Source organism: Thamnophis sirtalis, unplaced genomic scaffold (assembly GCF_051295495.1).
Source record: "Thamnophis sirtalis isolate CommonGarterSnake01/CBP01778 unplaced genomic scaffold, rThaSir2_p1.2 scaffold_3, whole genome shotgun sequence".
In the NCBI taxonomy this organism is placed as follows: domain Eukaryota; kingdom Metazoa; phylum Chordata; class Lepidosauria; order Squamata; family Natricidae; genus Thamnophis; species Thamnophis sirtalis.
In genome coordinates this window covers 164,328,123-164,343,122 of record NW_028261383.1, presented here as the reverse complement: position 1 = coordinate 164,343,122, position 15,000 = coordinate 164,328,123, and the positions used below count along the sequence as shown (strand labels likewise).

Here is a 15,000-nt window from a genome sequence, read left to right as displayed (position 1 = left end):
TCAATGGGGAAGCCAGATTCACTTAACACCTGTGTTCCTACTTTAACAAGTGCAGTGATTCCCTTAACCACTCTGGCAAGAAAGGTTGTAAAATTGGGCAAAACTCCGTTAAGGGGAGCAACTTACTTAGCAACAGAAATTTTGGCCTCAATTGTGGTCATAAGTCGAGAACTACCTGTAGTCAACCATAAAACAAAAAGAAGTCTAGTTGGTGATTGTTTTTTTTTGCTCAGCTGTTAGGTAGCCTGAGCAGTGATTGGCTGAATGCAATCTGTGCATCTGTCGACTTCCAAGTGCATGGACCAAGCAAATACGTTAAGTGTATTTTCAAACAGTGAACAAATGCCTAGAACAGTGTTTCTCAACCTTGGCAACTTGAAGATGTCAGGACTTCAACTCCCAGAATTCCCCAGCCAGCATTCACTGGCTGGGGAATTCTGGGAGTTGAAGTCCGGACATCTTCAAGTTGCCAAGGTTGAGAAACCCTGGCCTAGAAGGACTGTCAAATGGGAAGGCTGATAACATGGGAGACTTCAAAATGTATCATCCTCATTGGTGGCTAGTACATGCAGATTCATTTAATTTGAAATATGTTGATTTGCTTTTTTACTTTAAAAGCCCATAAAATGCTTTCAGACTAATAAATCACGAAAGTTAAGCATGTCTCACCCTCCACCTAGGATACAAAAATCTTCTCCCTGGAATTCTATCAGTGTCTGGTCAAGATTGGGTCAGATATTTTAAAAACATCATCCAAGAAGCAGAATAATTTATAAATTGCACATCTGGAATTTTTGTTATTTCCTTTGAATTCATTTTATTTTAATGTTGTCATATTGATATACTGAATCGGCATTTGGCCTGTAATAACATGATTCGCTCATATATTCAAACTTTGGGACTATGATTAATTAAGCAGGAAAAATTAGTTATTATCAAGAATTCCATAACATGCCTAAAATATAAAATGGGAGATTTATGTGACTAAAGTAATTTAATTGGGTTTGGGTGGGAAGAATATCATTTTATTTATTTAATACATTCTCAGTCATATCATCTTCAATATCTGCTTTGTAATCCAGTATGTTTGGAGAGTACCATTTGGGATCTTTCCCGCTAAAATATATATTTTTTTAAATCCACATATTTTTATTTTGCAGACAGAGGAACTTTTCTGTAAATATGAAAGAAATTTGGAAGCAACAGATCCAGGAAATATGACAGGTATCTCTGAAAGAAAGAATTTAATTGAAATATTCGGCATGGATTTTGATTTCCATGATTTCATTTCATTTCAAAAACCATGTATTGGTTTTTGCTAGTACTTTGCAATGAAGATGGTGGAGTAAATGTGTTAATGTGTTCAAATTCAGGTCACATATTGGCTAACTATTTTTGAAAGCTGTAGACTGGAGTAGTCAAAGCTTTAATCCGATCAGCAGCAAGTTATGAAGGTCTTCGTTTGATGTCTAAAGATGTTGTCAAAAAAATTATAAAGTATCTTGATTATCATTTACAAAAATAAAGCTGTATATGTTTTACCAATAGCCTGCTACCACCTAAACAAAATGGCAATCTGCTCATACAGAGTATCTATGTCCAGAGTTGTTATGAGTTAGGCAGCTTTTGTGAATGTGATTTGTAAATAAATAATTTACATTAGGATAATTCTGTTTTTTCTGTGATTACTAAAAGTGTAGTCTAATATAGCTCCAAAAAGCACCAAGTCGGGGACCAAATTAGAACTTCTGATCAGGGCCAAGAAGAGTTAAGAGTCTTTGCAAAGGAAGCTTTCGTTATGAACTGTCACTTTCAGTCACTTATTGGGTTCAGACAAGATTTTTCAGATAGAAAGCCAGATTGAAAGGCAGGAAGAAACTGTATTTTGGAGCGGTAAATTGAGGGAAGTTTCAAATAATTTATACAGATCAGGAGGCCTGTGCAGAAGATAACAAGGCTTCTAGAAATAAAAGGATTGATGGGGAGGAAAACAAGATCAAGCAGTGGAAAAGGATGGAGATGTAATGTCACACTGAACATTTAAAATAGAAGAAATTACAAAGATGGAAAGGAGAAGTAACAAGTCTCTGAGGAAAATGAGGGCAGAGAAAGGTTGCTATAGAAGGCTTGCAGTTAGCCCCAGAAGGCTTACAGTTTTTCATTAAAGCATTTGCCTCGGATTACACAGTGTATTTTGACATAGACCAGTTTACAAACCATAACGCATGTGTTCACAGATGCTAAATCATGTAAACCATATGAAGGCTTGCTTCAGTGTGTGAATCTAGCCTGAGTAGTTCTGCGTTCAGGTCTAGGATTCAAATGTGTTTGTCCTGAATATCCCTGACACAAGAAACCTACTCAGATTGTGAGATCTTTGGCCTTTTAGGGACTGCTGAACTGCAGTAAACAGCTTTAGCCAATATATGCAATGGTGCAGTGGGGGGGTTTCAAAAATTGTTTGAACCTACTCTGTGGGTGTGGCCTCCTTTGTGGGAGTGGCTTGCCACCCATGTGACCGGATGGGAGTGGCTTGCCGCCCATGTGACCGGATATGAAGATGCCGACGACACTTGTCAGAACCACCTTAAATTACCTCACACACAGCACCGGCATGCATAAGAATATGATGTAAACTTGTTTTTTAAAAGGCATCTTTGGTTTGCGTTAAAACAACTTCAACACATGCAATGTTCTGATTGCACCACAAATGCAGTAGTCATCCTTACCTTTCACAGAGGCACTGAGTTTTATAAATATGAGCATGATAGTGTAGAATAATCACATCCAAGGACCAGTGGTGGGTTTCAAAAATTTTTGGAACTCTTCTGTAGGTGTGGCCTGCTTTCTGGGTCCACTGGTGGAACCTCTTATAACCGGTTTGGTAGATTTGATGAACCGGTTCTACCGAATAGGTGCGAACTGGTAGGAACCCACCTCTGCAATGGTGAGAGATTTACAAGTTATAGTTCAGCAACAACTAGAAGGCAGTGGTGGGATTCAAATTGTTTTAGTACGGGTTCTGTGGGCGTGGCTTGGTGGGCGTGGCAGGGGAAGGATACTGTAAAATCTCCACTCCCTCCCCACTCCAGGGGAAGGAGGCAGAGAATAGATTGGGGCAGAGCCAGTCAGAAGTAGTATTTACCGGTTCTCCAAAATACTCAAAAATTCTGCTACCGGTTCTCCAGAACTGGTCAGAACCTGCTGAATACCGCCTCTGCTAGAAGGGCACAGGTTTTCTGTTTGGGCAATAAGAAATTCTGAAACTGTTAATAGGCCAGCCCTTTGTTAAATGAAAATACTGATTTCGTTAACTGTGTTCTAAAATCAACCTGTTAATTTTCTCAGTTGAAGAAGCTGATGAGATGCTGATCAAATGTGATGGTGGTGTAGAAGCAGCCCTAGGGTATGCCAAAATGTGGTGCAAATACATCAAGGAGCTGTTGAACTGGATAGACAAACGTATTTCTTATGGTAAGTATATTTTTTGGTCAACATCTATGCTTTATAGAAACTTGGTAGATGACTTTGATCCCGCCATTCTTCCCCTGATAATATACTTCCAGATTTCTTCAGTAATGGGACTGTCCCCCAGTCCATCATGAGATTAAGGAAACAGAATTTTGCATTAGAGTGGGTGCACTTCTTACAAACTTTGCCATAAAGACAGATTTTCAAAATTTTGAGGTTTTATCCAGCTCAACAGAAATAAGCTTCCTGCTGAGAGGCAGGGTGATGTCGCTACAACACGACATGCAATCTTGGGGCTCCAGGATTGCTGTCGATATCTCTGTTGCTGGATGGTCCTTTTTGGACCCAAACCATCCCGAAGAGACAGTGATAGAGAAGGGCACGTCCTGCTGATCTCAGGGGCATCGCAAAGCCCCTGATTGATCCAGGAGAAGCTCTTTCCTCCGGCTACAAGAGAAGCAGCCATTGAAGCTGCACAACGTTGGGACAGACCCCTGAAATGGAAGCAGAGCAGAAGAGAGAGTGTGTCGAAATAGATGAGATAAATTTTACTATTGGATAAGAGAATACCCCAAAAGACTTAGAGTAAAATTAAAATTGAAGGCAGAAGAGCGTAAGTGGTGGATTAAGCCTATATTAAAATTAGAGTGTTATCTTTTTTTCCCCTTAACTTCATTTTCGTTTTTTGGATGGAATTCTTACAAATGCCTCTTACTTTTTAAATTGGACTGGTCTCTTTTTTCCTCCTTCTTCTATTTTTCCTTACTTTTTGTATTTGTGGGGCAAGAATCTCTCTTTTTTTTGTAATCATTCGGGTGGATTTTACCTTTTAAAAAAGGAACAAAGAAAGGGCTAAAAGCAGGAGAAAAAGAAGTAACACTGCCACCTAGAGGCTGGAGGTTTGGAAACACTAATTCCTATGAACATTTGATTTATATTTTATATCTCAAAGTCCTTGATTTTGTTTATTGAAAGGAACAGTGGGAAGAGCATGATTTGTTTATACAGGTGCTCTTTTGGAGTATTATCAGTAGCTGGAATGGAGTAAAGAGAAAGCCTGGACTTGAAAGATTATAGTGAACTTGTTTGAAATTTAGCAATAAGCCTTGGATGGTTTAGTGGCAGTGCTTACAACCTGGAAAAATGGCACAACATGAAGAAAAGGAATTAACATTGCAAATAATTATGTTAGAAATCCAAAAAGTTCTAATAAGCACAGAGAGAATTGATAAGAGATTTGAGATTATAGAACAAAACATAGAAAGAATGGAGGGAAGAATTGAGAATATTTACAAAACAATGATGAAATTTGAGGACAGAGTTAAAAAAACTGCAGATAAATATGAACAAAGTGATAAGAAAATTGTTGACATTGACAGCAAACTGAGAGTGGAGGGAAATGATATGTGTGAATTACTGAAAGAAGAGATTGACAAACTCGAACTCTATCCCAGACTTCAAAATATAGAAAGGGGAGAAAATTTGGCAGAAACAATGAAAGTAATTTTGGTAGAAGCACTAATGATAACCAAAGGCAAGATGATGGAAGGAACAGATGGAGGGTTTCAACTCTCTGTAAGATATGGACTTATCAAGAAAACACTTAGAATAAAGATTCTACATATGGCAAGAGATATTGGGCTGCACTACTACTAGGATGATGAAATGAAATGTTACAATAAAATCAAGTTAAACTTAGTTAAACTTTGAGTATTATGTATAAGACAAAGTAATAATAGTTATAGTCAAATAAATGATTAACAATTATAACAATGCATTTATATATACTAGGTTGATAATATGAAATTTTATATAAAATTGCAAGTGGGATTATGGAGATGAGGTTGAAAAGCTTTTTATAAAAGATAAACAATTTTATATAGAATAAAAAATAAACATGTAATATCATTTGATGATTTTAGGAAGATGTAATGAAATGCATAATATAAATAATATTATAATATATATAATATTATATTATATTATATAGATAATATAAATTAACTTTAAATTTAGTTATGCTTCACATAAAAAGAATGTAATAATAGCTATATTCAATGAATGTTTAATAATCATAATAATTGTATACATAGATTGATGATATTAATAATGAAAAAAACATGGAATTGGAAATTATTAGAGAATGTTACCAATACCAAACCAATAGAATGACTTAGATTAGGATATAAAAATACTTTATTATTGGATATATTGAAGATGATATAATGAATCATTATAATATAAATGAATATATTTAGAATACCTTGTTTAAAATGAAGAAACAATAATGATAATCAAACAAATGAAGTACTACGATAATAATGTATACAAATATATTTGATTGATAATACGTGACTTTAGATAAAGTTTAAGCGATGACCATGGAAAGGACGCACAAAAACCTTGTAACCAATTGACACATTGTACATAATTGAAGATGTTTTTTTATACATTTTTTTTGGTTTTTTTTGTTACAAAGACAACACATACCCACAACAATGGAAAACAAACAAACAAACAAACAAAAAACAAAACAGAAAAAAAAACCCATCATCACATATAGCATGTCGTTTGGTTACAAGTGTTTTAGCATTTATCATTCTTATACATTTATTATTTCATTTAATAGGTTATAATATACAGTTTGGGTTGCTTTGTTTACCATCCCTTCCTCCTGTTATGACACCACCTTATTTTCCCTTTCTTTTCTTCCTTCCTCCCTTCTCTACTTTCTTCCTTCCTGCTCTCCTTTCCCTTCCTTTTTCCTGTACCTTTCTCCTACTCCTGCTCTTCCTCTTCCCCTTCCTACCCTCTCTCCTCCTCTTTCTCTCCTTTCCATCCTCCTCTCCTTACCTCTTTCTTTTCACCCTCTCTCCCTTCTCTACTTTCTTCCTTCCTCCTTTCCCTCCCCTTCCTTCTTCCCTTACCTCTTCTTTGCTCCTACTGATAATTGAAGATGTTTTTATGTTATATGTCTTGTTTGTTTATGTTTGTTTAAAAATAAAAATTTTATTTAAAAAATTATTTTAAAAAAGAAATAAGCTTCCTGCTCTTATCATGGATTTCTGATGGACATTCAATCCCTTCATGTGTTGATTGTTTGCAGAAATAGAATTTGCAAAGAACATTGTGAAGATAGCCGAAGGTGGAAGAAATATCATTTTTTCTCAGGTAAGGGTTTCAAGTATTTGTCTTCTGTTTGTTCATTTTGCAATCCATTACAAATTACTTTGGTACAAGTGTTTGTACAAGTTATAGAGTTTGTACACAAACATAAACATTTTCTTTTAAAATCATCCTTTATATTTATGGGCAGGAACGTAGACATCTCATTTTCAGGCCCCACTTTAATAACAGTCTTAAAAAATGAATTTATCCCTAATCACAGAAGCATAGGCAACAATTATTTATATAGAAATAGCATGCATTAAAATGTTCCATTGCAGTTGTTGAGGCAAAATGGACTTTACTCTCATAAAAAGACAACATGTGACCAAAACATTGGATGAAACATTTAAATAAATTAAATATTGTTTACATTTAACAGTTTAACTTATGTAACTAAGAAAGTTAAATAACATCCAGTCATGTTCTATCACAGAGTTTACCAAAGAGATCAATACTCCTCGACTTACAATCATTTGGTTAGTGGATAGTTTGGAAGAGGTCTAGGTTTCATAAAACTTCATACTATCAGGTTTACTTTATAATATAGCAATAGCAGTTAGACTTATATACCGCTTCATAGGGCTTTCAGCCTGCTCTAAGCGGTTTACAGAGTCAGCATATTGCCCCCAACAACAATCTGGGTCCTCATTTTACCCACCTCAGAAGGATGGAAGGCTGAGTCAACCCTGAGCCGGTGAGATTTGAACAGCCGAACTGCAGAACTGCAGTCAGCTGAAGTAGCCTGCAATACTGCATTTAACCACTGCGCCACCTCAGCTCTTCAATAAGGCAGTTACTGTCAACCATTGTTGTGTGGTTGGCAGTCTTAACAAAAGAAAATCAATCTCTTGGAAGCACCAGTGCTAGTGCTACACAGAAAGTTGTATTAATTGGAACATTTAATCAAGATATCCTTGTTTCACATATTAAGATTTCAACATAAGCTATGTCTTATGCATAAGCACTGAGTCTAATGCAGAGGTTCCCCAACCCCCAGGCCATGGCCCTCTACTGGGCCATGAGCTGTTCAAAACCGGGCTACTCAAAGCAGTGGGCGAGGGTGTGCACACACATTCCATTTTCATGAGCGTTGGGTACGCATGCACACTGCTCATGCAAATAGAGCTGTGCGTACACGTGCACACCACTCACGCAGAATCATCCCCTCTTCCCCCTCCCACCAGTCTGCAAAGCGGGAAAGTTTGGGGATCTCTGGCCTAGTAAGTTCCCCAGGCTAACAAATGACTGCTATGGAAACATGCCTCAACTACCCAAGACTCATGCCAAGGATCAAAAGCCTCAAGTTTAAACCATTGAGATTGTGTTCCTTTCACCTTTGCACTGCAGTGAGAAGCAGCTGTTGTTTGTGTGGCTTCGTTCTTGTCTCCTATATGGATTCTAATCTATACCAATCCCAGGTGTGAAGCCTGAATGGCACTGAGTGCAAAATAAAAGCACTACACCAGTGGTGGGTTTCAAAAATTGTTCGAACCTACACACACCTCTGTGGGTGTGGCCTCCTTTGTGGGAGTGGCTTGCCACCCATGTGACCGGATGGGAGTGGCTTGCCACCCATGTGACCGGATATGAGGATGCCGACGACACTTGTCAGAACCACCTTAAATTACCTCACACACAGCACTGGCATGCATAAGAATATGATGTAAGCTTGTTTTTTAAAAGGCATCTTTGGTTTGCGTTAAAACAACTTCAACACACGCAATGTCCTGATTGCACCACAAACGCAGTAGTCATCCTTACCTTTCACAGAGGCACTGAGTTTTATAAATATGAGCATGATAGTGTAGAATAATCATATCCAAGGACCAGTGGTGGGTTTCAAATTTTTTTGGCACCTCTTCTGTAGGTGTGGCCTGCTTTCCGGGTCCACTGGTGGAATCTCTTCTAACCGGTTCGGTAGATTTGACGAACTGGTTCTACCGAATAGGTGGAATAGGTAGGAACCCACCTCTGCACTACACAATAAAAAAATGAAAAGGGTTATTTACTTTGAATGCTGGATCTGACAGAGAGCCTGGAAATGACTATCTCCTGTCATCTAGAATATGATTGTTCTAGCATGTTGGTCAATACTTTTGTCTCCCCAGAATGATATGCCTCTCCAGTCCCTCTATACCATGGTCATGGAGCATGACATAAAGGCAGGGAACGTAGCCATCGATACAGCTGGAACATTGCATCTGAGAGAATATTATCAGGTACATCGTTTTTTTCTGATTTAGATAAAGCACCTCCCGATGCAAGAGCAACAATTTCAAATGCCCCAGGAGTCTATGAGGCTAGAACAGTGTTTCTCAACCTTGGCAACTTGAAGATGTCCGGACTTCATCTCCCAGAATTCCCCAGCCAGCGAATGCATTTGCTGGCTGGGGAATTCTGGGAGTTGAAGTCCGGACATCTTCAAGTTGCCAAGGTTGAGAAACACTGGGCTAGAATCTTGGTCCTAAAGAGATTGTGGCTGGAACAACTGCATTTGAAGATGGGGCTGGGAAATAGAAATGTAATGTTGAAACTGAGGGCATTGGTTTGATCAATTTTCTTCAAGCACCCATGTTAATTCAGCATATGGTGGTTGCTATTTTTTTCTGAATTCCTGCTTAATACTACATTCTCTCCTGCTATCTACACCTAACAGTCCTCTTTCTGTTGCAGCCTCTTTTGGCCAAAAAGAATGAAATTGAGAAATGGCGGAAGGAATTCAAAGATCAGTGGCAGAAAGAACAGAAAAGGATGGTAAGAGCAGATGAGGGGATGAAGTTGCAATGAGGGTTGGTCTTTTGACAGATATTCATGGGCCAAAGGTGTTAAGGTGCTTTAAATGCTGCTGTACGTTCATGAGTTTAAATACATTTCTGGGCAATGGAAGTTCAAGTTGGGAGATAGATTAGGACAACCTTCGTTAGGGAGATTGGGTGTTTTTATTCTAGATAGAAAGTTCCAGGACAGAGTGGGATGGACAAAGGGGTCACATCAATGTCTTGTATCCAATCCTATTTCTTTATGACCCAAGGAGACCAGATCTTCACATCGAAAGAAAGTGCTCTATTATTTTTCCAAGGAGTCTGTTCTCAGGAACATTACTTCATAAATAAGATTTACTTTTCCTTCGACTTATGAAGGTATAGATGAAAACACGTAGATGGTAAACTACCAAATTCTACTTATCCATCCATGGCAAGTGTTTGAGCATAAATGGCTGATGCCAAAATGAACTTTCCAAATCTAGGTTAGAATGTGGCTTTTACATCAATGTTCATATCCACGTTACGACAGCTAACATAAAGAAAGTTAAGACGATTGACAAAAGTTGATTTAAATACTTGCTTTAGGGTTTTAAAAAAAAAATTCATTGCTAAACTGTAATTCTCTTGTATGGGTTTGTCAAGATCTGCAAACTTATGGTTTCTAAAAATATTAAACATGATTTTAAAAATGAAAAAGGATCAAGCATAGGTTGACACTGTGAGGCTGAATCAGGTATGACACCCAAAATGAGGAAGCTACTCTTTTTAACACACTCATTTGTATTTTGAAGTCCACTTAGAATACAGGTAGTCCTTGACTTATGACCATAATTGAGCCCCAAATTTATGTTGCTGAGACATTTGTTAAGTGAGTTTTGCCCCATTTTACGACCTTTCATGCCACAGTTGTTAAATGAATCACTGCAGTGGTTAAGTTAGTAATAGGGTTGTTAAGTGAATCTGGCTTCCCATTGACTTTACTCGCCAGAAGGTCTCAAAGGTGATCGGGTAACAGTCATAAATTTGAGTCAGTTGCCAAGCATTTGAATTTTGGTCACGTGACTATGGGGATGCTGCAATGGTCATGAGTAAAAAACATTCATAAGACACTTTTTTCGTGCCGTTGTAACTTTGAACAGTCACTAAATGAACTGTTGTAAGTCAAGGATTATCTGTACCTTGCAAAGAAGGCGTTTGTGATTTCTAGATGTCAAAATATTCACTTGTTGTATTGGATGATAGACAGTTAAGACTCTGTAATGCTTTGAAAATAAGTGCAGAGATAGATAAACAACTTCCATCTCTGATAACGTAGCAAAATCTGGGTTCCACCATCATCTAAAAGCAATTCAGGATTGCGATTATTTTTAAGCTGCATTTGGAAGGTTAGGCTACAAAAAATAGTGACTAATGAACGTGAATGTACATGTCCCAGGATACTGTTGCAGGATCCAATCTGGTCGATCACCAGAACCAGATTGGCTCTAGCTACAAAAGGGGTTTCAAACTCGATTTCATTGAGGACTGCATCAGGGTTATCAGGAGACTGGGATGGGTGCGGACAGGATGGGCATGGCCAGTTCACTCATGTCTCACATGTGGCCCTCCCAAGCACCATTTTCCCTGGCAGAAACACCGTGGGCCAGTCCCCAAATGTTTCCAAGTAGGGGGCCAGTGGTGGGTTTCGAAATTTTTTACAACATCTTCTGTAGGTGTGGTCTGCTTTGTGGGAGTGGCTTTGCCAGCCATGTGACCGGGTGGGAGTGGCTTGCTGGCCATGTGACCAGGTGGGAGTGGCTTGCCGGCCATGTGACTTGTGTTGGAGTGGCTTGGTAGTCATGTGACTGGGTGGCCGTGGCCAACTTGTAAAATGTGGTGAAACTCACTTAACGATGCTCTTGTTTAGCAACCCAAATGTTGGCTCAGAAACTCTGGCATTTGAAGCATGCAAGTCTTAAAGCTGTCAAGTTACAAGATCCTTGCACCCCTGACCCTTTAGAAAAAAACCCCCAAGCGTATTCAAACTTGGTAGCTTTAAGACTTGTGGACTTAAACTCCCAGAATTCCTCCTCCAGTCATATTGGCTCAGGAACTCTGGCACTGAAGTGTGCAAGTATTAAAGCTGTCAAGTTACAAGACCCTTGCACCCCTAACCCTTTAGAAAAAAAGAGGTGTTCAAACGTGACAGCTTTAAGACTTGTAGACTTCAACTCCCAGAATTCCTCCTCTCGCTCTTCATCTTGATGATGTGCAGACGGGCGGGGGGGAGGGAGCTGGAACCGGTTCTAAACGGCACTGTAGATTTGTGGAACCTCTTCTATAGAAGAGGTCAGAACTGGCAGGAACCCACCCCTGTCTTTCAGCCTCAAAACATAGAATAAGTTAGGGCATTTATTATTAACATTATTACTCAGACTACCCTTTGGTTTTTTCGGAGAAATTCATGCCAGCTGCAGATGGCCATGTGACATAAAACTGGATGGGAACCATAGGGATGCTGCAATGGTCGTAAATGTGAAAAACAGTCATAAGTCACTTTTTTCAGTGTCGTAACTTTGAATGGTCAATAAGTGAACTGCTGTAAGTCAAGGACTACCTATAACACTAATAATACAAATACACATTCAAAAACAAAGCCTATGGTAGAGCTACTGCTCAACAACAGTTTGCCTCCTCTAATTGCAGAATGATTCCTTGTCTTCGATGCGCAAATCTCGCCTCCATTACCTCCAGCGCTGTGAGGATTTGGAAAAAGCCAAAGTGCAAAGTGCCAAAGCCGAAGAAGAGTTCCAGGCTATCACAAGTAGTGGAAACAAGCAATTGGAAAAACGACGGCGTTATCGGGATGAGGCTCAGTTAAAGGTATTGGTCTTGGGACTTAAAAGCTAAATGCTCTGCCTCTTCAATCTGGTTCTCTGTTGAGTTTGAGAATTCCCCAGCCAGCATTTGAATTCTGGGAGTTGAAGTTCAGACATCTTCAAGTTGCCAAGGTTGAGAAACACTGTCTTAAAGGGAAAAAAAGTAGTCCAGTTTTGAGACAACCATGACCAAGATGACTGAGAATCTCTATAGATACTATCAGACCAGTATTTTGCCTCCTTCACTGAAGTTTGTCCACACTTATGAACCTGTTAAAATTGATGTGAATGTACCGGCCCCTTAATCTGTAATTGTGAATGGCAATTTGGGAATTCAAGTGGATTTGGGGCCTCTATAAAGCCCTTTCTAATCCTATGATAGGAAATATGGAGTTTCGTTCTCTTCATTCCTGGAGGTCTGTAAAACTCCTTTTTAAATCAAATTTTATTTTACTGGGTCTTCAAACCCCAGCTCAAGTTTTATTGGCATCCATTTTAGGATTACCACCAGGATTACCATTTTAAGATTTATGAGCCACGGCAGCGCTGTAGTTAGAGTGTAGTACTGCAGGCTACTCTTGCTGACTGCCAGATGCCTGCAGTTGGCAGTTCGAATCTCACCAGGCTCAAGGTTGCCTCAGCCTTCCATCCTTCCAAGGTGGGTAAAATGAGGATGCAGATTATTGGGAGCAACATACTGACTCTGTAAACCGCTTAGAGAGGGCTGTAAAGCACTGTGGAATACGTATAAGTCTAAGTGTGATTGCTATTACTTTCTGATTACAGTTGTTGTTTTTAGCAACATTGATTTTCTTTTTGTTGTTGTTTTTATAATGTGAATATGTTGTAACCTGCTCAGAGTCTTTTGTGTTGGATGAGCTATTAGAATAGTTATATAAATAAATGATAAAGAAAGCAATGAATTGCTCACAATTGCTTCTCGGCCTTTTGGCTAAGATCAAGTGTAGTATCCTCACAAGTAAGAGAACATGCTGCTTTTAATCCAGTAGAAAACAATGAATTTCACACTATGTGAGATCAAGCTGTTCGTTTGTTTAGCTAGCACAACAATCCTAAAATAAATTATACAATATAGATGCTTCCTTATTTTGGGCGCATAACAGTGGTGGGTTTCAAAAATTGTTCGAACCTACTCTGTGGGTGTGGCCTCCTTTGTGGGAGTGGCTTCCTGCCCATGTGACCGGATGGAAGTGGCTTGCCACCCATGTGACCGGATATGAAAATACTGACGACACTTGTCAGAACCACCTTAAATTACCTCACACACAGCACTGGCATGCATAAGAATATGATGTAAACTTGTTTTTTAAAAGGCATCTTTGGTTTGTGTTAAAACAACTTCAACACACGCAATGTTCTGATTGCACTACAAATGCAGTCGTCATCCTTACCTTTCACAGAGGCACTGAGTTTTATAAATATGAGCATGATAGCGTAGAATAATCATATCCAAGGACCAGTGGTGGGTTTCAAAAATTTTTGGAACCTCTTCTGTAGGTGTGGCCTGCTTTCTGGGTCCACTGGTGGAACCTCTTCTAACTGGTTCGGTAGATTTGACGAACCGGTTCTACCGAATAGGTGCAAACTGATAGGAACCCACCTCTGGCGCATAAGTGGCATTCCCATCAGTTCTTACTGACATCCCCACTGTGAAGTATTTCATCTATTGGTATAGCCAAGTCAGTTTTCCCATTCCTTTCATTGGTTTTTATTTTATGCACACAGGTTCAGGAATCAGAAGTCGTATATAGAAGCTGTGTTTCTGAATCCAACAATCGTTGTCTCGAACTGAAAAAAGTCCGAGAGAGAATTATCTCTCACATTCGCAAGCTAATGTATCAAGGAGATGAAATGCTGGTGAGGGTAAGTTTGTGATTTATGATTAGATGTTTCTCTTGATTTCCTCCTTCACTTCCCAACTTCATTTTCCAAAGACAGAGTGAGAAATGGGAGGGTACATTCTCACTTCTCTCACTTCAACAGTTATTAAATAGGGGTAGCCTATTTAAGTCAATTTAATGCATTCATAACTGAGACTGGTTGAATTTTCAAACTGTTACTACCGAAAGGTAAGTAGGGAAATTTGTAATTGATTCTCCAAATTTCAACAATAATTCTACATTCAAGGAAATGTATTCATTTTGTATGTGTCTATCTACAGGTGTCCTTGAGGATGTTCAAGCTCCAGCATGCTCAAGCAGAACGGATCCCTGTAGGATACCAGAACTTGACTGAATTCTGCAAGCCTTACAAGATTGGTGAAAAATATCTGGAATTTATTCAAAAACTGCCAAAAAGAGAGCTTCCCATTGAGGTGTACAGATTTAAAGAATTTGTATCAGCAGGGCAGAGGTAAGGAAGCATAGTCCTTTTTCTTCTGTCTTCTTACCCACCCATCAATGGACATTCCCATCCTCTTTATCAGTCCTGATCAAAATTTCTTATGACATTGCCTTGAAGATTTACGGCAATGGGAAAACAAGAGCCAAGGTGGCGCAGTGGTTAAATGCAGCACTGCAGGCTACTGCTAGATCAGCAGTTCAGCGGTTCAAATCTCACCGGCTCAGGGTTGACTCAGCCTTCCATCCTTCCGAGGTGGGTAAAATGAGGACCCAGATTGTTGGGGGCAATATGCTGACTCTCTGTAAACCGCTTAGAGAGGGCTGAAAGCCCTATGAAGCGGTATATAAGTCCACTGCTATTGCTATTGCTAATGG

The 15,000-nt window shown here is 39.0% G+C and overlaps 1 protein-coding gene and 1 pseudogene across 1 annotated transcript in view; both read left to right on the top strand.

The window, feature by feature from the left end:
- Positions 1–15,000, top strand: part of GMIP (GEM interacting protein) — a 78,237-nt gene that overhangs the window by 37,697 nt on the left and 25,540 nt on the right. The window contains exons 4-11 of the mRNA XM_087710687.1: positions 1,161–1,224; positions 3,349–3,474; positions 6,578–6,642; positions 8,748–8,858; positions 9,313–9,393; positions 12,090–12,266; positions 14,009–14,146; positions 14,445–14,635. Coding sequence (XP_087566813.1) covers positions 1,161–1,224; positions 3,349–3,474; positions 6,578–6,642; positions 8,748–8,858; positions 9,313–9,393; positions 12,090–12,266; positions 14,009–14,146; positions 14,445–14,635 — 953 coding nt within the window. The remainder of the gene's footprint in view (positions 1–1,160; positions 1,225–3,348; positions 3,475–6,577; positions 6,643–8,747; positions 8,859–9,312; positions 9,394–12,089; positions 12,267–14,008; positions 14,147–14,444; positions 14,636–15,000) is intronic.
- Positions 13,195–13,355, top strand: LOC148048300 (U2 spliceosomal RNA; annotated as a pseudogene).